Genomic DNA, 24,261 nt, shown 5'->3' with positions numbered 1-24,261 from the left:
GATTTTAAATACATTTTGGCCCTACAATTGTATATATTTTGTGAATCAACCTCACCTTAAGTAATGAATGAATACTCACCTGACCAACTTTTCTTTCCTTTGAATTTTAAGAGCTTTTAGGGAGGTGTTAAGGTATCAGATATCAACATAATGATGACGCCATGAAATGATACATTGACACTGTAAATAAGTAGGTAAGGGTTAAACAGCATCAAAATTAATAATTTTATGATATGCATTTAGCCACACGCATTTAAATTTTAGTTTCACAAATATTGAGTAAATGTTAAACCCGTATTGGTATATATTATTTACGGTTGCTTATGTTAAGCCCCGCCTCTCTCTCTCTCTCCAGTGGGCGGGGCATACGTGGAAACAGACAGGTGGCTCGAGGAAACTGGATTTGCTACAGTTTACTGTAGACGGAAATATCGTGAAAGGTGCATTGTTTGACAAACGATTATAATCGTTAAATAAGACTAAGAATTGACTTTCAGTTGGACAGCAATACGGAAAATATTATTTCTATAGTTTCATGTGACCGTTTTTTAATTTTACTCTGAAGAAAATCTACAAGACAACATGCCAGGGTTAGATTATAAGTTTCTGGATCGACCGAGGAGGAGGTTGTATTGTCCTTTGTGTAATAAACCGATGAGGGATCCTGTGCAGGTGTCTACATGCGGACACAGATTTTGTGACACCTGTCTGCAGGAATATCTCAGGTAAAGCTCTTGACTTCACATACTAGAAAGTCAATATGTGGACTAACATTTGATTTTATGTATTTTATTGTGATGCAAAAGCATTTAAGCACATTAAATGTTATTAGTTTTACTGTACTTGTAAAGTACTTCAGTGTACCATAATTATGTTATAAAAGCAAACGCACATTTTATTGCAACGAGTACAATATTATTGGTAGTAACAGGTTTCAAATTCATACTGTAATGTGAATCAAATATGACCTTAACAATTTTTTAAAAAGTAAATAAATAGCCTAAAAGTCTTTTTGTTTATGAAAAATGATTTTAGGGCACTCGTTGTAAATAATATTAGGTTTAATTACCCAATATTAGTAATAAATTAATATAAGAAATAATATTAGTTGTTGTACTAGCTAAATATTTTCCTGACATAAAAGTGCATATGCACAGCTTATTCATTATGTCCATAAATGTTTTCAAAAAGAGTAAATTTATGTTGTTGTTTTTTTTTACATTGAAATGACCTTCAAAAACTACCTGAATTCACCCTTCTTAAAAAAATACTTGTACATTTTGTCTTTTTTACATACCATTTCATAAAGTATCTGATAAAAAAAACTTATCATTCATAAAGCATAAGTATGTTTAAGCCACTGGGCGGTTTCCCAGAGACAGGGCTTAAGTTTAGTCCAAGACTAAATGCATGTTTGAGCTACCTTAACTGAAAAGTTAACATTTTAAAATATATCAGTGCCATTGTTTTGTCTTAATGCATACCAGTAAGGTTTTTTGTAAGGTATGTTTTTAAAAACTACTATAATAATAATTTTAAGGCCTAGTCCTGGTTTAATCTAAACGCTGTCTGGGAAAGTGCCCCACATGGCAGTGAGTGTATTACAACAAAACAGACTTTATATATTATCTGATAGCCTATATAAAAATGTAAAAAGTTAGTTATTAAGAAATTTAAAAAATATGTTAATTATAAAAGACTTTTATGTATTTTACTACTTACTAAACATAAACATAGTTTTTATTGTATCTTCTTTTGTACACAGAATGTGAAAATACAAATATCACTTACACATAATTGCACCTTTGACAAAAGAAACACCAAACAGGCTGAACAGGATGTCAGAGATTTGAGTGTCACAAAAGAATCTGATAGGTTGTGCTTTTCTCTTCCTGCACTGTTAACCCAGATATTGTCTTATTGTATTTAAACAATGAAGTAAACATCACTTAATATTTTGAGGTTTGGACTTAAAAAAATCTTAGTTTGTTTAACTTTTAAGCGTATAAAATTCATTGATGAATTTAAAATGATCAGTACATGTTGTAAGAACAACCCATAATATTGCCTTAATATTTTGATTGTTTGAGCTTTTTCGCAGAATAAGAACTGATAAGAACAATTACTTACATATTTGTTAATAAAACATTATATAGGTTTATGCTATTATATTATTCATGTTGTTTTGTTGTAAATTATCGTTTTGTATAGTCACAGTTCAGGTGATCAGTGTTTACTTACATGAACCCTGTTCAGCACATTTTATTGTTGTTTTCTCCAAAGTACTTAAAATGCATGTCACAAATGCAGTTTTGTGTGTGTTTATGTGGAGAATAGGTTCTGACTTTAGGTCAGTCATGAATTTTGTGTTATAATACCCCTATAATACCACTTTTTAACACTAAAAGTAATATAATTAAAATTGAAAATCATTGAACTTGTAAACTAAGTTGGGCAGAGCAATTAATATTACAAATGATTTCAACTTAAATCAACTTTTTCAAGTCAAAGGCGCACACCTGTAGGTGATCGGTAGGTGCATAAGTAAGAGAAGACAATGGAGTCCAAATGTAGACACAAACACAGAAAATCCTGCACACTATCTTCTTGCAAAAAAGTATCAAAAAAGTATCAAAATTTGCGTATGATCTTTATCACCCTACTGAAAAATCCAGCTAAGACGCTGGTTTTAGCTGGTATTGCTGGTGTAATAAGCTGGTTTAAGTGTGTTTTGGTCACTTTTTAAGCTGGTCTTGCTGGACTTAGCTGGTCAGGCTGGAAGACCAGCTGACCCACCAGCTTGACCAGCTTTGCCAGGCTGGGAGGACTAGCTTAGATCAGCTACTGCCATCTTAAACCAGCTAAAACCAGCTACCAGCTTGTGCTGGTCTATGCTGGATTTTTCAGTAGGGGCAGGCATCAACCTGGTGATGATGGTTGATGCCTGATGAAGATCATACGCAAATAAAAATATTTGATACTGTTTTGCGAGAAGATAGTGTGCGGGATTTTCTGGTTTGTGTCTACAAGTTAAATCAACTTAAAATTAAGTTTAATTAACTTGCAAAATTATATTAGAATTACTAGAAATTTTACGTTAAATGTAATTTGTTTTAGTTCACATTACTTATTTTTAGGACAACAACTTCCTCCAATTTTTTTAATAAATTCAATTTGTTCAGGTTTACATGTGTATGCTTTACTTGATATATTTTTAACAAATAATTTAATATTTAATATTAATCAATTAAGATTAATGTACAGTACAGAATACACAAAATCTGCTTCATTATAGATACATTTGTAATGTACATTTATTTGTAATGATTAAGAAATCTACATTAAACTACATTTAAGTCTAGATCTCATTTAAAATAGCTGATCTGAATCACATAGACAGATGCATGTGAAGTTATAGTTTATTCAGTAATAACTGGACACAGTTTGGGCCCGTTCTTGGCATTCCAGTCATCTATACAGACTCTGTCTACTGAATCCTATAGTCACAACAAAATCTTGTGTGATGGTGGCACAAACAATCGCATTCATTGTGCTTTGTTTTAGGGTGTTATCATTGTAGTGATTAACAGCGTTGTCCAATCACATGCTAACATGTGCTATTCAGTTACTAAACTAAATGTACAGTAACAAAAGATTCAAAGTTATATCAGATCATTTGAGAGGAGTTCAGCATCTTCTACCATATTATCTCAATGTGCACTGTAAACCCAAACAGTACAATGTACTCATTTAAAATGAGTGAACTGAACTCAAAACTGTGAAAAAGTTTATTGAACTTAAAATTTTTATGTGTTTTCAACAAGTTTGCCATTTTAAGTTTCACAAACTCAAATAAAACGAGTCAAAGAACTCAAAAAATTTATTTATTACTTCCAAACGGAGTAATTTCAATACCACTGCCTCACTGTAACAAACACTGCAAATAATTACAAACTTTTGGTGGTTGTGATGAGTTCAAATTGCCAGGTAAGCTAAGAAAGAGTCTGGCACTGCAAATTTACTTCAGTTTAAAGTTAAATCCACACGATTGGTTGAGGAGGTTCCAGTTCCCAGCATGCTTTGCATGAGCCTGCAATATGAGAGCATTTTTTGAAATTAAGTGCTATTTTATGTGGTTTTTATTAAAGAGAAAGACTCAATAGTGTTAAACATTTATTTATGTTGGAGATTTAGAAGAGTTTGCTATTTTTTAGTTTTGTGGTTACCATTGTTCAGAAGTGTAGTGCCTGTGCTTAGGCTGTAGGTCGAATATATGTTGCTTTATCATACAGTATAAACTATGACTGTGGGAAAGTCTGCACTGAGTTCAGTCTCAACACACTTTCACTTGTCTTAAATTTTCATGAGTCACATGATCTGTTTCTGTGACTTGTGAACAAAATGTAATGGTAAAAAGAGGTTTTAAGTACGGTATACAAAAAATATATATGGTAAACTGTCCTTATAATAAACAGTAGTTTTATGTATATTGTACTTAAAGATTTAATAAAATGAAGCATAAACTTTTAAATTTGGGTTAACTGAATTTTTTTAAGTTATCTTTACTTAAAATTTTTGATGTTGGTTTACTTAAAAAAATTTATGTAATCAGTTTCAACAAAATTTTTGAGTACTCTGAACTTGTCGGGTTTTACAGTGTGGATAAAACACAAATGCACCTACACTGTAAAAAAATAGTTTGCTGCCCCAACATTCTTTGCTGAACCAACTCGGATCCACAAGTAATTCCAACTTTCTATTATTTATCTTGACTATGGATGAGTTGTTATAACTTACAAATAAATGTGACTTTTCTCAACTATATTTTATAAGTTGTGACAACTCATCTCTGTTGAAATGACTTGCAAATCCGAGCCGATTCAACAACAAAAAATTAAGGCAGCAAAGTATTTTTTACAGTGTATATTACAGTTTTTTACTGTATTTAGGTTCTCTAAAAATTGAAAAATTCTTAATAGAGTCGCAAATGTGCACATGTGTTAGATGAAATGGAAAGATAAAAAGCTCTATTAATATTCTGGTGATGTGCTGGTCGTGCTGATTCTCTTCATTACGTGTGCTGTGGGACGTCACCATCACAGATGGATGGTCCACTCACTTTCTCCCGAAGGCGCGCTGTGTCTGTATGTGGTGTGGGAGGTGATCCTGATATTTTCTCACTGAAGTTCCTGTAAAGACAGTTGATCAAATGCAAATTAATTTCTTCACATACACGTGTGAATGCTGCTTTTCGTTATGTACGAAGCGTAGATGTTTTTATTTCAGAATTTAAGATTTGTTCCTCTGTTAATAGATTTGCTTGTACAGTGTTCATGCTGCCTTAAAATTTTGAGTTAATTCAACTCAATTTTGAGTCAACTAAGATTTTTAAGTTGAAATAACTCAAAATTTTAAGGCAGCAGGAACACTAAAACAGACTTTATTCCTTAGTAGGCTACACAGTAGTGCACCTCACCGAAATGTAACAGGGCGTCCATGCTATGCAGACCGCAAGCGCTGTGATTGGTCTTTTAGAACCCCTCCCGTCAGGTCAAAAAGATCTGCATCGCATTTCCTCATACGGATTTCCGCTTACAACAGTAAAAACAAAGATGGGCTACGTTGAGATGTGATATTTAACCCAAACTGCAATAACATTCGCTGTCTTTTTACCTCCATCACTGCTTCTCAAATAACATATACAAGTTAACCCTAACCCTTTTTCATTTGTGGGTTTACTGGGCAAGTTGCTTCTTCTTTTGCTGTTGCGCTGCTATTGTGGGTTACATTGTGGATACTGCCTACTAGCGGTCTGCGAACCGGTGCGAACATGAACAATGACGCAAAATATAATAAAAACTAGGGATGCATGATACAGAATTGCTGTGCCGATAACGATATTTATATATTGATATGTTTGCTTTTTACTCTCTGTTTCAAAGTATTATGTCGTGAAATCCTATCACAGCGTTGTCCAATAGTGGGGAAAATGCTTTTGTCTGCCAATACTGATTATATGCCGATATAATGGTGCATCCCTAAATGAAACATAAAATGCACCAATATATCAACATATAATCAGTATTGGCAGATTACATTTTTTTTCCAATTTTATACTGCATTGAAACTGTAAACAGTTGTGGTTCAATAAAGTCTATTAAATTAAGAAAAATCCTGGAATGTTTTCCTCAAAAAACTTAATTTCTTCTTGACTAAACAAAAAAGACATACACAACTGGATGCCATGAGGTTGAGTAAATTATCAGGATTTTATTTTTATGAAAGTGGAGTGTTCCTTTAAGATAGAAGAAGTGTGTCTACAATCAGTATTAATTTGTCAAAGTATTTTTGGAAAAGATTAGTTTTAAATTGTTTTTGCAAGTAGCGCGAGATGTGGCTGATCAAACTCCTATAGGAAGATCATTCCACCAGCAGTAGTGAAATGTAGTACAAGCACTAACTATTGTGCATACACTATGGTGTTTTATCATTGAATGACCCAAATTTCATACAGCAAGGATTTCTGTGAAAGTGTGTAAATCATTTGTGACCCTAGACCATAAAACCAGCCATAAGTAGCACAGGTATATATATATATGTAGCAAAAGCCAATAATACATTTTGGGTCAAAATTATTGATTTTTCTTTTATGGCAAAAATCATTAGGATATTAAGTAAAGATCATGTTCCATGAAGATATATAGCAAATTTCCTACCTTAATTATATCAAAAATGTATTTAGCATTGCTAAGGACTTAATTTGGACAACTTTAAAGGGGACATATCATGAAAATCTGACTTTTTCCATGTTTAAGTGCTATAATTGGGTCACCAGTGATTCTATCAAACAAGAAAATGTGAAAAAGATCAACCCAGTAACTTAGTTTTGGTAAACCATTCTCTGCAAGCATGTGAAAAAATAGGTCATTGAAATTTGGCTCCCCCTGTGATGTCGGAAGGGGATAATACTGCCCCTTAATCTGCACTATCCAACCACGGCACTGCCATTTAATGCAGAGATCAGCTCATTTGCATTTAAAAGCACAATTTTGCTCACACCTACAAAGTGTTCATTTTAACATGTTATAATAAATGATCTTTATGATATTTTGAGCTACAACTTCACATATGTACACTTTGGACACCAAAGATTTATTTGACATCTTAAAATAGTCTTGTGAAATGTCCCTTTTTAAGGCGTTTTTCTCAATATTTAGAGTTTTTGCACCCTCAGATTACAGATTTTCAAATTGTTGAATCCCGGCCAAATATTGTCCTTACCATTATAAACCATACATCAATGAAAAGCGTTTTTATTCAGCTTTAAGTATATAAATCTATATATGAAGAGTTTCGTTGCAAAACAAGATAACCACCGTTTTTTTAATTGTTCAGAAATCTCGTTTTTTGGTTGTGCATTCCAATTAATTTCAATTCAACTGCAGTTGGTTTGTTTTGATTTAAACCGTCATTACTTAAAAAATACAGCTAAGTAGCACCATTAAACAAAATAATAACATGATAACATAATAATAAACATGTTTTGTCAAAAATGTTAAAAAAGGAATTTATCTCGTTTTGCAACGAAACTCTTCATATATACTTGCAGTGGCTCAGTGGTTCATGTATGTTGTCTACAAATCGGAGGGTTGTTGGTTCTATCCCGGGCTTCACCTGACCAAGTGTCAAGGTGTCCTTGAGCAAGACACCTAACCCCAGCTGCTCACGACGAGCTGGATGGTGCCTTGCATGACTGACAACGCCGTCTGTGTATGAATGAGTGCATGAATTGGGTGAATGTGCGGCAAAAAAAAACTTGTAAAGCACTTTGGACGGCCATCGGTCTGTGCTATATAAATGTACATTTACCATTTAATATAATAGATATATAATTACATATATAATAATTTAAAAAATTATCTTATTTTGTTGACCAGGGTCACATTCATACTCTGTAATGCAACTCTTTGTTTTTCTCTGTTTAATGTCAATAGTGAAGGAGTGTTCAAGTGCCCTGAAGACCAGCTGCCTCTGGATTATGCCAAAGTGAGTGCACTATTATAAACCACCAAATGAAAAGCAAACATCAGCTACAATTTCATGTCTTGTTTTAATGTATTTGGTGTTGCACTGCATCATATATAGCATCACCCTTCTCACAAACTGTATGAATACATGAAAAGCTTGGATGCAACAGCTGCTAAACACCACCTCCGTCAAAAATGAGATAATAATATTGACTGAATGCTCATCAAATACTCACGCTTCAAATCTGATTAATCCCGGCCCCGAGTCAATCAGAAATACAAACTAAAGTTCAATGCATTCTAGGAAGGATCGTTCCAGTGCACCTAATACACCCACCGCAAAGGTAGGAGGCGAAAAAACAAACACCCGAAAGTTCTCGGGGCAGCCGCATATGTCCAAATTTCAGTCAAAACCGTTCTATTTCATCACAAACACTCCGAAAACAGGACTTTAAGTGTAAAATACAGAACTTGTCCTTTAAATGCCACAATGTTTTTTCAGCAAAGTCCTCTAAGAGCAAGGAAGAAAAACTGGATGAACGACGGCGCGTGTACGTCAAGGTGCGCCAAATAGTTTTTTAGTCAGTGAAAGGAGGTTTACTGAATATATTAGGATATTGACCGAATTGAGCATTTTACCTTTGTTCAGAAAGGACAGTAAAAAGTGACAGGACACTTTTTTTAGATGTGGAGATTGCATGCACTTAGAGGGTTTTGCAGTGAAAGTCTATGAAATGAAATGAATAGTGACATTTGAGAAAAAAAGGCATTTCAATTACTGCCTAATAACCTTTATATTGCCAATAAACTGAAATTACTGAACCTTAACATAAGAGTCTGATAAAAAAAATGCTCATTTACATGAAAACATGTCAGAGCTCTTCACATTCAGTATGGTCTCTACATTATGTATATTCATGCTGTCCTGCACAATGATCACAACTGACCCTCTCTCTGACTCTTTCACTTTGAAAATTTTTTGTCACTATATCTTCACTAGGATAGTTATGTAAATGATAGCTTAAACCCCAGCAAACATTGATTAATGTGGATTTGTGATTACAGATTTTTCCAGATTTGGAGTTGGAACAGCAGATTCTTGCTCTGCCCATTCGCTGCATTCACAGTGAGGAGGGCTGCCGATGGGCCGCACAGAACAAACTGCTCCAGGTAAAAACAAACACTTACAGTATTTTCATCTTTATGGAGAGGTGTGGATAATCAAAACCAAAACTATCACAAAACCAGAAACTGAAAAAAAAACAGGTGAAAGAAAGCTTTTTTCTAAACCAAAAGTAGCCAAAATAGTAAGAAGACAAATGAAGATCATATATGTTGTTACTTGGTTTTAGTTATTGACATTATATTACATTATATTGATATTATATTAAGTTATAATATATTACCGTATTTATGTAGCTCGAAAAATGTGTGGACATTGGGGCAGAGTGGGCATTGGATCACCGGAGCAGTACCCTTTATAAAGGTCCTAATATGTACCATTAGGTACAGATATGTATACATTTGGTACCAATATGCACCTCTAAGGTACCAATATGACACCTGGGGTACATATTTTGTCCATTTTTACTGACAGTGTACAAAAGAAAATCACCTATATCAGTGTGATCTGTCTTTTCTGAAGGATCTCACTCTCTCACTTTAACACTGGGTGTATCTCGCCCCTATCAGGCTCATCTGTCCGTGTGTGAGTTTAACGTGGTGCCGTGTCCGAACCGATGCCCGATGAAGCTGCTGAGGCGAGAGCTGCCCGATCACCTGCAGCATGACTGTGTTAAGAGAAAGCTGCACTGCGATCACTGCGGTGACCAATTCACCGGTGATGCATATGAGGTCAGACAATCCTGTTTCTAATTTCATTTAAAGGTGCTCTAAGCGAATCTGTGAAACTTACATTTCTAACAATCTGAAAACCCCTGCTTTCATGCAAAAACCTCCAAAATAAAAGTGATGACTATCTTTCATATCAAATACTATTCAATCAGAATAATGACACATTTGCATCATATTTACATCTGAAACGGCATGTTTTATTTATTTAAGTCTTAATGGCTTGTTTTATTGTGTCATTATGCATTTTTCACAACAACTGCATCATATAAATTTAATGTAATTTTAAATCCATAAAGAATATAAACAACGAAAATGACATAAGCTATAGCCACGTGATTGATTTTAATGTTTTTTAATGATTTAAAAAAAATATGTTTAGATAAAATTATTAGAGGAACGGATTTTTGCATTAAAATTTACCTTATATGTGAGCATGTGAGATTCCGCGCCCGCGTGAACTCTGGCGAACTTTGGCATTGTGCCAAGAAGATGAATCTCTACTAATATAACGTTGAGACGGTCACATTTAAAACCATACATTTTCTACAGAGAGGAGGTTAACTGCACATTACCGTACTGGGGTTTGGAAATGTTGTGAGCGTTTCTAACACGTTTTAATTCCTCAGATAGCCAAAAGCAGCAGCAAGCCAGCAATAGTAGAGAGCTCGTGAACGCGCCCAGACGCTGATGACGTCTGCGACTGCAGTGACTGCAGCGCCAGCTGCCGCCAGAATAAAAGTAATGTAACATGATCAAAACACTATCAAAACGGCGAAAATCTCCGAAAAGTGACAAGGATGCAGCACAGAAAGTATAATATTGTGCATTTTAAACAGATTAAAAGTCAAATAACAGATTAATGGACGCGTATTTGATTTTGTGGTTGGATGCAAAATCCATTGGCTCAAAAAAACCAAGGGGGCACGTGCCCCTTCAGCCAATAGGGGTCCAGACTGCGACCAAGTTTTTGAGACAGCACAAGCAATTTTACAATTAATTGCACATGTGCTACCTGCAAATTTGGAATTTCTTCTAGTTGTTATTTCATGTTAAAAGACGAGTAGATTTCAAGCCCATAAGTGTGCACTGGTGGATTTAGGCATAGGCAAGATGGGCAGCTGCCAAGGGTGGCATATTGAAAGGGGGCTTTATGGAGCAAAAAATACCCTCAACAAATCAGTTACAACCTAACTATAGGGATTAAAAACTAACTAGCTGCTAACCTAGATCAGCATATTGAATCTCTATGGCTAATTTAAAAGACATCTACATTGTTGATATGTTGTAGGCTACATTGCATTAAAATATAGGGGTCACTTCAAATATGGTGATCTTAGGGCACTAGTGTGTTAATCCGGGCCTGACAAGTACGACTAGTTTCCATTAAAACACAAATCACTTCATGAAGTGTTTAAATTACAAGCTTACAAAAATGTTCAATGAGTATAACAAACATTACTTCTAAGTTCTTCTAAACTCCATGTTCATTTAACAGTCTTTTTGTCTGCTGTTCATTTATCCTTCACCTTTGATCTTAACTGCAATGTACCTGTATGCACATTTTTTCTGTCATATGCCTGCTACCATTTCTTGGATCTCTATTGTAAAGCGAGCTTGGGTTTGTAGAAAGGCACTATATAAACCAAACTTGTTTTAACTATTAATATATCATTATTATTGATTCATTATAAATTTTCTTAAATGTTTTAATATTTATAGATATTTTATAACACCTGTCTGTCCTCAAACAGAATCACCAGGATGATTGTCCGGAGGAAAGCATCTACTGTGAAAATAAATGTGGTGCTCGTATGGTGCGCAGACTGTTGACCCAACACTGTGCGTCTGAGTGCCCGAAACGCAAGCTGCCCTGCAGATACTGCAGAAAAGAGTTTCTCTATGATACCATTCAGGTCAGTTGAGGAGCCAATTTATTTTCAGTGTTCCCTTGGATTGAACCCACAACCTTGGCATTGCAAGCACCATACTATATAAGTCAAGCTACAGAAACACAAATTATTTTTGACAGCTTTTTTGGGGTTTGGGTTGGTTTAAAGCTGCATTGTGTAACTTTTAGAAGGATCTCTGAAATGCAGTATAATATACATAACTATATTATCAGTGGTGTATAAAGACCTTATATAATGAAATGTTTTAATTACCTTAGAATGAGGCGTTTTTATCTACAGTACATACACCAGTTTCCCTTACGTGAAAGTCCCCGTCATGTTTCTACAGTAGCCCTAAACGGACAAACTGCTTTACAGAGTGCGTTTTATCACTACGTTGTCTCAGACGATGACATGTTTGTCCTGTGGGGGCTACTGTAGCTTCTTTATGTGTTTGAAAGGGAGGGGTGAGCTGTTGACTGAGCCATTGGTTGCAATTCGCGATCTCACCGGTAGATACAACTAAAATCTACACACTGCACCTTTAATATAATTCACAGAATCATCAGCAACAGTGTCCACGGTTCCCAGCGCAATGCCCGAACAGATGCGGCACACCCGGAATCACCCGAGAGAACATCACCACTCATATAAAGGAAGGCTGCAACACTGTTATGGTCCTCTGTCCATTTAAAGAGGCTGGCTGCAAACACAGGGTATGATCTTCAGTCAATCATGTTTAAAGCAACACTATGTAGTTTTCATGTAAAAATGACTTACAGCTCCCCCATGTGGTTGAAAAGTGCAACAGTGCCTGGTATCAAACACTCTTCTGCAGGCAGGGGGAGGGGCGGAGCTGTGTGCTCTACCCTCCACCGCCACTTTCAGAGTGTGCTTGTAGCAGCTAGGAGGCTGCTCAGATTGCAGCAACAGTACAATTTGTCCAGTTAAAAGTTGTTCTATCAATGAAATAATTTTAGAGACATTATTTAAAGGTAAAAAAAACTACATAGTGTTGCTTTAATCCATACTGTGGTAAAAATTGAATGTGATATCTTCAATCTGAGAGATGTATGGTAGCCCTAAAAAGTATTTACAAATGGTGCGTTCACACCAGATGGGAATGAAGCAAATAAATCACTTTATTCACGTGTAGCTGGACGCTTGATTTCGCTTCATTCGCGTGTAAAATTGACAACATTTGCGAGTAAAATTCAAGTCATTTGCACGTGAAATGCAGACGTGAATATGCTCAATTTGATGGCTTTAACTAGCTTTTAGTTTCAATATGTATATATAGCTCAAATTGAGTAAAAGAGCGTTTTTTACGACTTATCAGATTGTCCGACCTCCTCACTCACTTTTTCCCAGCAAGATCCTTTTATTTCTGTTTCTATAAAAGTAAGAAAATGTGTCGTATAGCTCCGGGTTTACGCATACAGTGACGATGATTTTGTCCTACACTGTTGTTTCGTATTTCTGCCTCAGCTCACTATGTCATCACGATTGGTTAGCACAGTGCGAATATCCGCCAAAGTTCAGATTTTTTAACTTGCGCAATTTGTGTGAATCACACGTTATATGCGTGAAACGCTCAATTTGCGTGAATCGCGTCATTCGCGGGATGTCTATTGCGTCTTTGCATTGCCGTAACATGTAAATCAATCGCATATAACGCTTTATTCGCGCCTGGTGTGAACGCACCATTACACTTATGGTGTACTATGCATGAATGTCATTGAATTAGATTTTATGCTTTCTTTTTTTTTGTGTTGTTATCTGTATTGTATATGTTTTGGAATAAGTATATAGACGGTTTCATTAGACGCACGTGCGGTGACGCGATTACGCGTCTGGTCGGAATTTTACTTCCGGTTTCAGTTTTTTGAATGGTCCAGTTTTTTAAATGGTCTGACTAGTTGCTCTTAAACAAATACCTTGTTAAAAATAACAAATGTTTTGGTTTCTTAGGTCAGTGGTTCTCAAACTTTTTCAGCGTGTGGCCCCCCTTGTGTACGGTGCATTCCTTTGCGGCCCCCCAAAGAAAATTTGTGACAAAAAACTGTTCTAAAACTCAACATTTTAATAAAAAAAACTTATTTTTTTTTGGTTTAATTACACAGAAATCATGATAAATTAATGTGTTTGATAAAATGTCATAAAACTGGGGCCCCCTGGCACCATCTCGCAGCCCCCAGTTTGAAAACCACTGTCCTAGGTAATCTACGTGTTGTTTATTTTGCTTGTAATATAAGTAAACTACTTTAAAAGGACTTTGTTGTTATTAATTCTTAGCGGCGTTTACCGGAAGTTGTGTTGACCACGAAAGCCGCTTGTTTATGTTGTTACCACTGAAACCGTCTATAAATATCTGTTTTCTACATGAAATCATCCTTTTTAATGTAAAGAACATTCTAAAAAAATATACCCTTAATATCTTTAATATTGACTGAGTAAGATCATCAAATTAATGTGAAATCAATGATTGAAATCCAGTGTTATCTCTGTTGTACTCGCAGTGCTCAAAAAACGCAGTGGCGCGACACCTTGAGGAGGCCACAAACTCCCATCTTTCTCTCCTGTGTGGTCTGGTGAACCGTCAGAGACTGGAGCTCAGGGAACTCCGGCGTGGAGTGGAGGAACTCTCCGGAAACCGTAATGGAACCCTTCTCTGGAAGATCACAGATTACGCCCTACGACTGCAGGAGGCCAAGAGCAGGACCGATGGGAGCCTGGAGTTGTTTAGTCCCGCCTTCTATTCCCATAACTACGGTTACCGTCTGCAACTGTCCGCCTTTCTCAATGGGAACGGCAGCGGGGAGGGCACACACCTATCCATCTACATTCGAGTTTTACCAGGAGAGTATGACGGCCTGCTAGAGTGGCCCTTCCCGTACCGCGTCACCTTCTCGCTCCTGGATCAGAGCGACCCGGCGCTCACCAAACCTCAGCACATCACAGAGTCCTTCAGCCCGGATCCTAACTGGAAAAACTTCCAGAGGCCTCGACCAGGAGCTATGGGAAGTGTTCGTGCGGGCTGTCTGGATGACAGCATGCTGGGGTTCGGCTATCCTAAATTTATCTCCCATGAGGAGATGAGGAAAAGGAACTATATCAGAGATAACGCTGTATTCATTAAAGCCTTCATAGATGTGGTCCAGAAGATAATGAACTGAGGTGTTTGATAAGGTAAAGGCGAATCTCGAATGGCTTTTTACATTTTGATTGAAAATGGGGATGAAAATGACTGCATAATTTTACTGTTTAAATATGATCAGGCCTCTTGCCACAGATGAAGGAAAATTAATCACTGCTAATATTTCACAAAATTTGTGTATTTGCTTTGTAATTGACACGTACAGTATCTTCTTTGTAACATTTTTGTTTTAAAAACAATGAAACTTTTAAAAAGGCTGCTGTGCTTTTGTTATGAATGCATTTTAATGCAGTTTAATGCTGGAAATCTATGCAAATATTCGTATCCGTGCTTTTGACGCACTGAAGGATGTGTGACAAACCGGCCAACAGCCATTTCACCCTGTAGCCCAAGACAGCTTGCCCACTGAAGCTAAGCAGGGCTGAGCCTGGTCAGTACTTGGATGGGAGACCACCTGGGAAAACCAGGTTGCTGCTGGTGTTAGTGAGACCACAAAAAAAGCACCGTCCTTTGGATGAGACGTTAAATCGAGGTCCTGACTCTCTGTGGTCATTAAAAATCCCAGGATGTCCTTCGAAAAAGAGTAGGGGTGTGCCCCGGCATCATGGCCAAACTTGCCCATTGGCCTACTAATCATCCCTCTTACTACTTGGTTATATCACTCTGTCTCCTCTCCACTAATAAGCTGGTGTGTGGTGGGCGTTCTGGTGCAATATGGCTGCCGTGCATCATCCAGGTGGATGCTGCACATTGGTGGTGGTTGAGGAGATTCCCCTGTTCATATTTAAAGCGCTTTGAGTACTGAGAAAAGCGTTATATAAATGTAAGGAATTATTAATTAATTATTATTGTGAATCACAATTCCAAAAAAGCTCAGATGGAAATGGTATTATATGCGGGTTATTTACTAAAAAGGCGCAAAATATATAACACATACACAAAAGCTGATTTCCATAATGACCAACGCAATCTACTAAGAGCAGCACAAATTAGTTCAGGGTTGTAAATAAGCAGAGCTGATGCTCCTCAGGTGCAGGTGATCTACTAACGCCTGATGTGCTTGAGTTCAGCACCACGGACATCGTAGCTGAAAATTTGGGGTGTGAAATTTCAGCTAACTTTTATGTGTCCTCTGCCTTGTACCATGCTCTCTATGATGTCTGTGATGCCTCTTCTATCAGCAACAATTGCAGCCATTTCAAGCGCAAAATTATTTAAAGAGCACATATTTCATTGCCAAAAAACAACATTGTTTTGTGTATTTGGAATACAATGTGTTCGCGTGGTGTTAAAAAACACATTATTTTCCACATACCGTACATTTTTGTAGCTCCAGATATCCTGGCTTCCTTAAATTCTCTGATATGTAACAAAACTCATCGATATGAAAAGCGCTGTGTCTCTGATTGGCTAATCTGTATGTTGTGATTGGCTTGAATACCTCTGACGTCAGCTGGAAATCTGAAGCTCCTTACCGTGTTTAAAAGATTTGTACACAATGCAATGCTGACAGGAGTTAATTTGCAGGCTGTGAGTCGTAAACAGTTGCCTAAAATCTGTGTGTCTGTTGTAGTCCAAGAAAAGAGATTTACGTTGAAAACTATAACTCGCATCAACGTTTACTTTAGGATTTGTACCTTTAGCATATCGTTAACATGTACTAATACACACTTACACACCAAAAGAAATTTAAAATCGTGAATCGGATAATACTTGCTCTTTAAAGCTCCACTGTGTACTATTTTTAGTTAATTCTTAGCAAAAACCGGTTTATCCCCTGCACACAGAATAAAAGTAGGTGGGTAAACGATCGGCGCGATGAGTCTGCAGCCGGAGATCGGCAGAGGAACCGCGAGCAACCTTTATGCCGACCGCGCCTCTTTTTTTCCTCACTAGATCTACGCAGTTGTTGGTCCACATCAAACCGGCAGTGTAAGCGCGAAGGTATGTTGATTAAATATGATTGTGGAAATGTTTTCGATAAACGGATGACAGAAATTGGCGTCGGAGGCAACGTTACATGTTTTTAGACTTGGTTTGTTGTTATAACTGTTGACTTGGGGTGCGTTTCCCAAAACCATAGTTGCTAACCTGTTGTGTTAGCAACTAGTTGGTTGGCAATGGAAAATAAGCAACATGGTTTTGGGAAACGCACCCCTGGTTAGTTATTATTAATATGTTCGCGTATTAAATATTTTTCAGTGAGTTGTTTTAGACAGTATTTTTGACGTGAGGGGATCGTTCGGTAAACAGTTAGGTAAACGGTAATAAATTGACGGACTGTCTTTTGTCTACACAAAAATGACATCTGTAATTTTATAATATTAACCCCTTACACTCTAAATGCATTTTTAATGATTTTGTCTAAGTGACATGCTTAAAATTAAAGGCAGCTCTTGTTGTGCGTTTTTATGGTAACGTTAAAAGTAGACCTGTCAATCAAAGAGCTAGTTTAGTACAAGTGCACAGCCACTGTAGACAGTCAGACAAAGTGGTTATTAAGTAATAAAGTGATAGGAAGTAAGTGTTTTTGGACACACACCTATTCATAAAATAGAGCCTTTATTTAACCATTGTAATTTAGGCAAAATAAAATGTCTTTTCTGTTTTTTTCACTCAGGTAAATACGATGAAGGCATGGCTTGGTGGCCTCCAGAACCTTTTACAGCCCACGTGATCAAATAGCTTGCGCGCGCATTTCGGCCACGGAAGTGTTGTTGTTCCCCAGTGGTTCTCTAACCTGTTAGCAACTCAGAAAGTTTATTAAAACGGTTTCCCAGCATCAAAATGTCTGGTTGTTGCGTTTGGTTGCACTAATATAATATACTAATATACGTATATATGTATCTGGCCACTTTATATTTGGCCATCTGCTAATGTCTTCTATCCACTCCACTATAGTACACGGATCTGGTAGATGTGTTGAAAAAGTTGATAAGTCAACTTTTTAAAATAACTTTGTCTGTGTTACTTCACTGCTGATTTTTACCATACTTCCGTTGCCAAACTGCGTGCACCTACGTTGCCACATCATCATTGTGTACAAAGAGTAAAAGGGTCTATAAAGACTCATACAAAATACTCCAAAGTTTTTTCAAGAGGACATCACCCAACCCATCTAAAGGATGAAAACAATACTCTTGTTGAATACTACATGAGACAAGTGAGAGTGGGGGGCTATGTTGTTCTGATGTTACTCATTGTACTTTCTATGTTCGATGTGATCAATATGAAAACTAATCTTTGTAAAAACTTTTCATTTACAGACCATCCTGACTTAGATCACCATCACCACCATCATCCCCTGCATCGTGCCCTTCATCAGACACCCAAAATGCACCACAAACATCACAGGCGAAAAAGAAGAAAACGCACAACAAACCTTCCAAAAAACCCTCCTCCCCCTTCCCTCCTACCTATGGCTGGAAACAACATAACAGTTGGCAAGTTGAATTAACTATTTTGACCTTAAAGGCTTATTTTTTTATCTTATTCGCTGTATCCCCATAATTAGATAAGTGCATACACACTCCCTTCATCTCTGTGCGTGCCGTAACTCTGTCTGATGCACCCACCGCTAGCTTAGCTTTGCACAATGACTTGAAGTAAATGGCTCCAGCCAGCACGCCGCTCCCAACAAGCGACAAAACAATGCCAACTCCCTCCTATCCATATGTTGTGACCTGCACAGTCACAACATGCACAAACAACAAGGTCATGTGAGACACAGCCATCTATCAATCATATACACACAGGGAACTATATTCTCAGAGGGCGGGGCCCGGCTACTTGGGTGCAGTGATTTGCTAGCAGCACCTGAGAAACCCCCGGTGAGGAGCAGAGAGTTCGGTCAGAGTTGTGCAGTTACTCCCCCCAAGTAGCAAGTGCTTCACCTTCTGAGAATATAGTTCCCAGTATGTATACTGTTAAAAGATGGCTGTGTCATGACCTTGTTGTTTGTACACGGTGTGACTAAACAAATCACAACACATAAATAGGAAAATGTTGCTGTTGTTTTGTCACTTATTGGGAGCAGCGTGCTGGCTGGAGCCATTTACTTCAGGTCTTTGTGCTCAGACAGGCCAGCGGTGGGTGCGTCAGACAGAGTTACGGCACGCACAGAGATGAAGGGGCATGTATGCACTTATCTAACCCTGGGGGTTACTGTGAATGAGCTAAAATCCCAAAAAGTCAGCGTGTTCCTTTAAGTTTCCATATGTCCATTAGAAAATTGAAGAGATAGTTCACCCAAAAATGAAAAGTGGTGTCATTAAGGACTCACCCTCATGTCGTTCCAAACTTGTAAGACCTCCGATGTTTTATGTTTAGTCCGAGAGCTTTCCGACCCCACATTGAAAATCCATGCACGGTACACTGTCCATGTCCAGAAAGACAACAAAAAACATAATCAAAGTTGCCACTTGACATCAATGGGCCAGCCAGAATGTGTTGAAGCATCCAAAACACATCCTGGTCCAAAAACGACAAATTTATTCAGCATTCTCTTCCATGTCTATTGTGTAGCGCATGTGTCTGACTAAAGTCTTGTGACGCAGATGGCGTGTTATCCTCAGATATGTTTGTGAATTTTTTTCACATTTACAGCATTCGTCTCCCTCAGACTGTAAACAAAGCTCGGGCGCACAAAAAAAAGCGGGGACGCACCTAATAACACATCAGCCACGTTGTACGTCAGCTGCGTCACTGCAGTCATGTGACTTTAGTCTCGTGCGCGTTCAAAACAGAACCGGAAGAGAAGACAATGCTGAATGATGTCGTAATTTTGTTATTTTTGGACCAAAATGTATTTTCGATGCTTCAACACATTTTAACTGACCCACTGATGTCAAATGGCTACTTTGATGATGTTTTTTTATTACCTCTCTGTTCCTGGACAGTATACTGTGCATAGATTTTCAATGGAGGGTCAGAAAGCTCTCGGACTAGATCTAAAATATCTTAAACTGTGTTTCGAAGATGAACGGAGGTCTTACCCTCATGTCGTTCCAAACTCGTGAGTCATTAATTACATTGTTTTCATTTTTGGGTGAACTCTCCCTTTAATTACATGCTCATACTTTAATTATGCCTGATAAGAATTTGTAATATTTGTGTTTAAACATTTTTATGTGTATAATGCTGCACTTCTCATACAGCGAATATCAGATGTAGATATCTAAGGTGCAAATCTTATGGTTGATGTGCCTTTTTGATCATCTTTCTGTTGTAACCTTTTTTAATCTTCTTGAAGTGTCAGTAAGAAGAAAGCTGGCTAACCCTCCCACCCCTTGTTTAACTCCTCCAGCCCATCCCACATCATTGTAGAGTGAAGGTAAGTGTACCCTATATAGTAAAATGCATCAGGTCCCTAAATTCAAGCAGACACAATGTACTCCACAGGTCCACAGCACATACCATAGTTTGATGTTCCAGAGATATGATTTTTGAGTTTATATTAGTAGTGTGATCAGAAAACCAAGGTTTTCTGTCTTTCCAAGAGACTGCGGTTAATATTCAGAAAGAGGCGCAGAGAACTGAAGGCTTTCCTGACTGTAAGCCATTTAAAATGCAGACAATGAAAACACTGACACGTGTGTGTGTGTGTGTGTGTAGAAATGTGTGGCAATTACTCAGCCCACTGACATTAGTTTATCTAATTGTGATAAACTTGACTTACTGTTCACTCCAATAATTTCGTTTTTCTGTATTTTCTAGTGACACCGAATAATAACGAAGGCCTGTGTGCTTTGCAGCAGCCTCCACGTCACCCTCTTCCAGGGCTCCGTCAGAGGACTAACGATAGTAAGATATTTTACATGTAATGTATGAATCTGCACTTTTTACTCAGAACATCATACTGAGGTAGTAAAACAATACATTTCAGAATAATTCAATAGCAAATGAATTAGGGCCAGATTTTAAAATCAAGCTGGATCTGGGCCATTTGTGTTTTTTCCATTTAAGTGATTACATCAGTGAATGAGGACCTTCTTCGTACTGAATGTAAGTTTCCGTTAAATATGTGATGCATAGACCCTTTTACAGCCCACGTGATCAAATAGTTTGTGTGCGCATTTCGGCAACGGAAGTGTTGTTGTTCGCCAGTTGTTCTAACGTGTTAGCAACTCAGAAAGTTTATTAAAACGGTTTCCCAGCATCAAAATGTCTGGTTGTTGCGTTTGGTTGTACTAATATAATATACTAATATACGTATATATAAAGAGTTTGGTCCCAAATAAACGCCATTTTTGAAAAAAATGAGTTGCTGCCAGAATCAGTATTATATCAGGTCAATATTAAAAAGTAAATTCTTAATTTTAAGCAAAATCCAATATACGCCGTTTTATTCTGTCATCTTTTCTCCCTTTTTTCCCAAAATGCAATAAACGCCACTCCTCCTTTTCTACAGAATGCCATAAATCCGCTCCACAGTTTGCAGCGCACCATTGCAATGTAAACAAACAATGGCGGCACGTTGAGTACACGGAATACTAGTTTTCCTCATCTACTTTGTACTTCGTGATCAACAAACAAACAAAAACAAAATAATACTTTAATAGCATTGATAAACCTGTGATGGTTTTCTGTGACGGGAAAGAAACGTAAGCCATCAACATCTAATAATTTACGCAAGAGACACTCGGGAGACGGGTGCTTGTTTGCCCGGGCCGACAACATCAAGTTTCTGTCATGCAAACACATTGACCCCAGCGGATCTTATGAAAAACTTTCCATAATTTTACTCAAAGTCAACGAAAATCGAGCAGGACCAAAACATGTTACAGCTGATCGCTGTGAAACACGTTAAGCGACGACGTCAAGTATAACCGCATCAATGACAGTGTTCTTAATATCACAAAGTAAGTGTTTTGATTAATGCCATTAATGTTTATATTTTTAATTAGTGTATACCACTAGTCAACTAAATGAATAACATGGCAAAGATGAATGCACATTTATAAAGGCTATTGATTCAATAGATTTATAGCATTTTGAATAAAAACTTGTCATGAATTTATTGCATTTTGTGGAAAAAATAATATGTTTTATAATAAATCTTTGAAAATCAAGTTATGGATTTGAATTTTTTTATGTTTTTATAACCTAAAGATGCTATGTGAAAGTTTGTAACAGAAAATAGTTGTTTTCATCTTGTCACTTTCTTGGTATAGAAAACACGTTTTTAACAAAATTTGTCAAAATGGATTTATTGGGTTTTGGAACCAAACTCTTCATATGTATCTGGCCACTTTATATTTGGCCATCTGCTAACGTCTTCTATCCACTCCACTATAGTACACGGATCTGGTAGATGTGTTGAAAAAGTTGATAAGTCAACTTTTTAAAATAACTTTCTCTGTCTGTGTTACTTCACTGCTGATTCTTGCCATACTTCCGTTGCCAAACTGCTCGTGCATACGTTGCCACGTCACCATTGTGTACAAACAGTAAAAGGGTCTATTGGGTCTTTAAACTTGTGGCTGTAAGCGCACTTGAAAAGTTTGAGAGCAAAAAGCCTACATACTGTTTAGCAGTTTCACAATCTAATTTTATCATTTCATAGTGACAACCGTTAATTGGCAGCAGGAAGATGAATATGAAGGGCTGGGCTCTCCTGAACATAAGCTGTTTAGCATGCAGATCAAGAACACACTAAGACAGGCACACACACACAATACACAGCGCACACACAGCACAGTCCTACATAAAATGGGGAATGACAAAAATGACAGAAAAAGTTTAAGAACCACTGCTGTGGGGTCACTTATTTAGCTATGTTAGTTGGACCTGGGTGATGCTGTTCTTTGTGTAACGGGACTTTTTCTGTATTTCCTAGTGCCACAAGATGATTGGCAGCAAGACACACCCAGTGATGAAGGGATGTGCTCTCCTTAAATCACAGCCTATTCATCAGGTACTCCTGAGTAAGTCCTACAATGTGTTGAAACAACATGATTTTATTTTTTGCAAAATGCTCTGACTTTTCTGAATTGTCTTTTTAGAAACCATCCACGAAGATATATAGACTTTTGTGCTGTCTTATTTTTTTCTGTTGCTTATTACATTATTACATTTTTTTAGGTGCTGTGTTAAGAAATCCTGCCTACAAAGTTCCACTGAGGCTGATATAAAGATGACTGTGAGAAACTGGCTGCGGCTGTCTGAGCAGAGACAGGAATGGGGGCGGCAAAGGCGGGACAAGCAAGCATCTTAAGTGAAATAATTGATTGGACTGATTCTGGAGTATGACTTATTCTGGAGGGAATTTCTTATTTTTGTTGCAGTTTGCTATGGGACGGTTTCATGGACGGGGATTAGACTAGTTCTAGACTAAAATAAATGTAAGAGCTGTCCAAACTGAAAACAACTTGCACTGACATATCATAAAATACATCAGTGTCTTTTGTGATGCTTCAAAATGCACACAAGTAATGTTTTTATTAAGACATGTTATTAAAACTAGTTATATTTCAGAATTAAACTAAGGCCTAGTCCCGGTTTAAGATAATCCCTGTCCGGGAAACCACCCGAAAGTGTAATTTGTGGAGTGTTAAAATAAATGAAACTGCCTTTGCAAAAACAAAGTAAAAAAAAATTTCCAGATGCCCTTCTGTTTTGTTATTTCTCCTGGAAAACTCACTGATCCATTTTTTTCTGTTAGACTGACATTTACCAGGTTGTCATATTGTGTATGAAATACACCCTACACATAACAATCACTTACTTTCAATTTAAACTTTTTTTGTCATAAAACCTGGCAACTCAAAAGGAAGCGGCTGCAGACTGCGCAGCCCCAGACGGAGTCTTGCATGCAAGTGGGCTAGTTGCCTACTTCTCCACTAGCTCTTGTCAAATTGTTAGGGAAGAAATTTTATGATTAACACAACATAAACTGTTATTGAGTGTTGATTGTTGTTGATACACAATATGAAATGAGTTAGCCTGCAGGGGTCTCCAACATTGTGAGCAAGGGCTACAACAATATGTATAAAACAATCTGGAGGGCTACTTTTTTATTTATTCTACTCAAAACTTTTTTGTTTTACTTACTGATTTTATTTTATTTTACTTTTTGATATGTTTTAGTATTGTTTAATATGTTAACATACGTAAACCAAGCCAAGTTAATATAAAACATATGTATGTAATAAATAAATATTACAATTGAGACTAATAGAATGTGCTGGCACCATGGAGACCCCTGGCCTAAACAAATCAATTATATAACGGTGGGATCCTGACGCCTCGCTCCCTTTAACACTGGAACAGCTGCTTTATAAGCATGCCTTGACGTTTACAGCGATGCAGCCGAAAATCAGCTGTGTTCAATGGG

General features: G+C 37.1%; 1 protein-coding gene and 1 long non-coding RNA gene across 3 annotated transcripts; both read left to right on the top strand.

Moving 5' to 3' along the window:
• Positions 1–62: 62 nt before the first annotated feature.
• traf4b (tnf receptor-associated factor 4b) lies at positions 63–15,177 on the top strand. The gene is made up of 9 exons (XM_055179689.2): positions 63–194; positions 356–440; positions 566–725; positions 7,995–8,046; positions 9,093–9,197; positions 9,720–9,881; positions 11,633–11,794; positions 12,331–12,486; positions 14,290–15,177. The coding sequence occupies exons 3-9, from the start codon at positions 583–585 to the stop codon at positions 14,944–14,946; spliced, it is 1,437 nt and encodes a 478-aa protein (XP_055035664.2). The 5' UTR covers positions 63–194; positions 356–440; positions 566–582; the 3' UTR covers positions 14,947–15,177.
• A 1,558-nt stretch (positions 15,178–16,735) lies between these two features.
• Positions 16,736–23,490, top strand: LOC129448970 (uncharacterized). 2 transcript variants are annotated; one of them, XR_012371039.1, is made up of 6 exons: positions 16,736–16,871; positions 17,548–18,090; positions 18,194–18,370; positions 20,643–20,729; positions 22,765–22,852; positions 23,010–23,490. It is a non-coding gene; the product is annotated as an uncharacterized lncRNA (long non-coding RNA). The 2 variants fall into 2 exon arrangements; XR_012371038.1 differs by lacking the exons at positions 16,736–16,871; positions 17,548–18,090; positions 18,194–18,370 and adding exons at positions 20,064–20,259; positions 20,426–20,479 and having other exon boundaries at positions 23,010–23,484.
• The last annotated feature ends 771 nt before the right edge of the window (positions 23,491–24,261 follow it).

The sequence above is a fragment of the Misgurnus anguillicaudatus genome, chromosome 9 (genome assembly GCF_027580225.2).
Source record: "Misgurnus anguillicaudatus chromosome 9, ASM2758022v2, whole genome shotgun sequence".
Classification (NCBI taxonomy): Eukaryota; Metazoa; Chordata; class Actinopteri; order Cypriniformes; family Cobitidae; genus Misgurnus; species Misgurnus anguillicaudatus.
The sequence above is the reverse complement of the archived record's forward strand: the minus strand, read 5'-3'. Positions and strand labels throughout refer to the sequence as shown.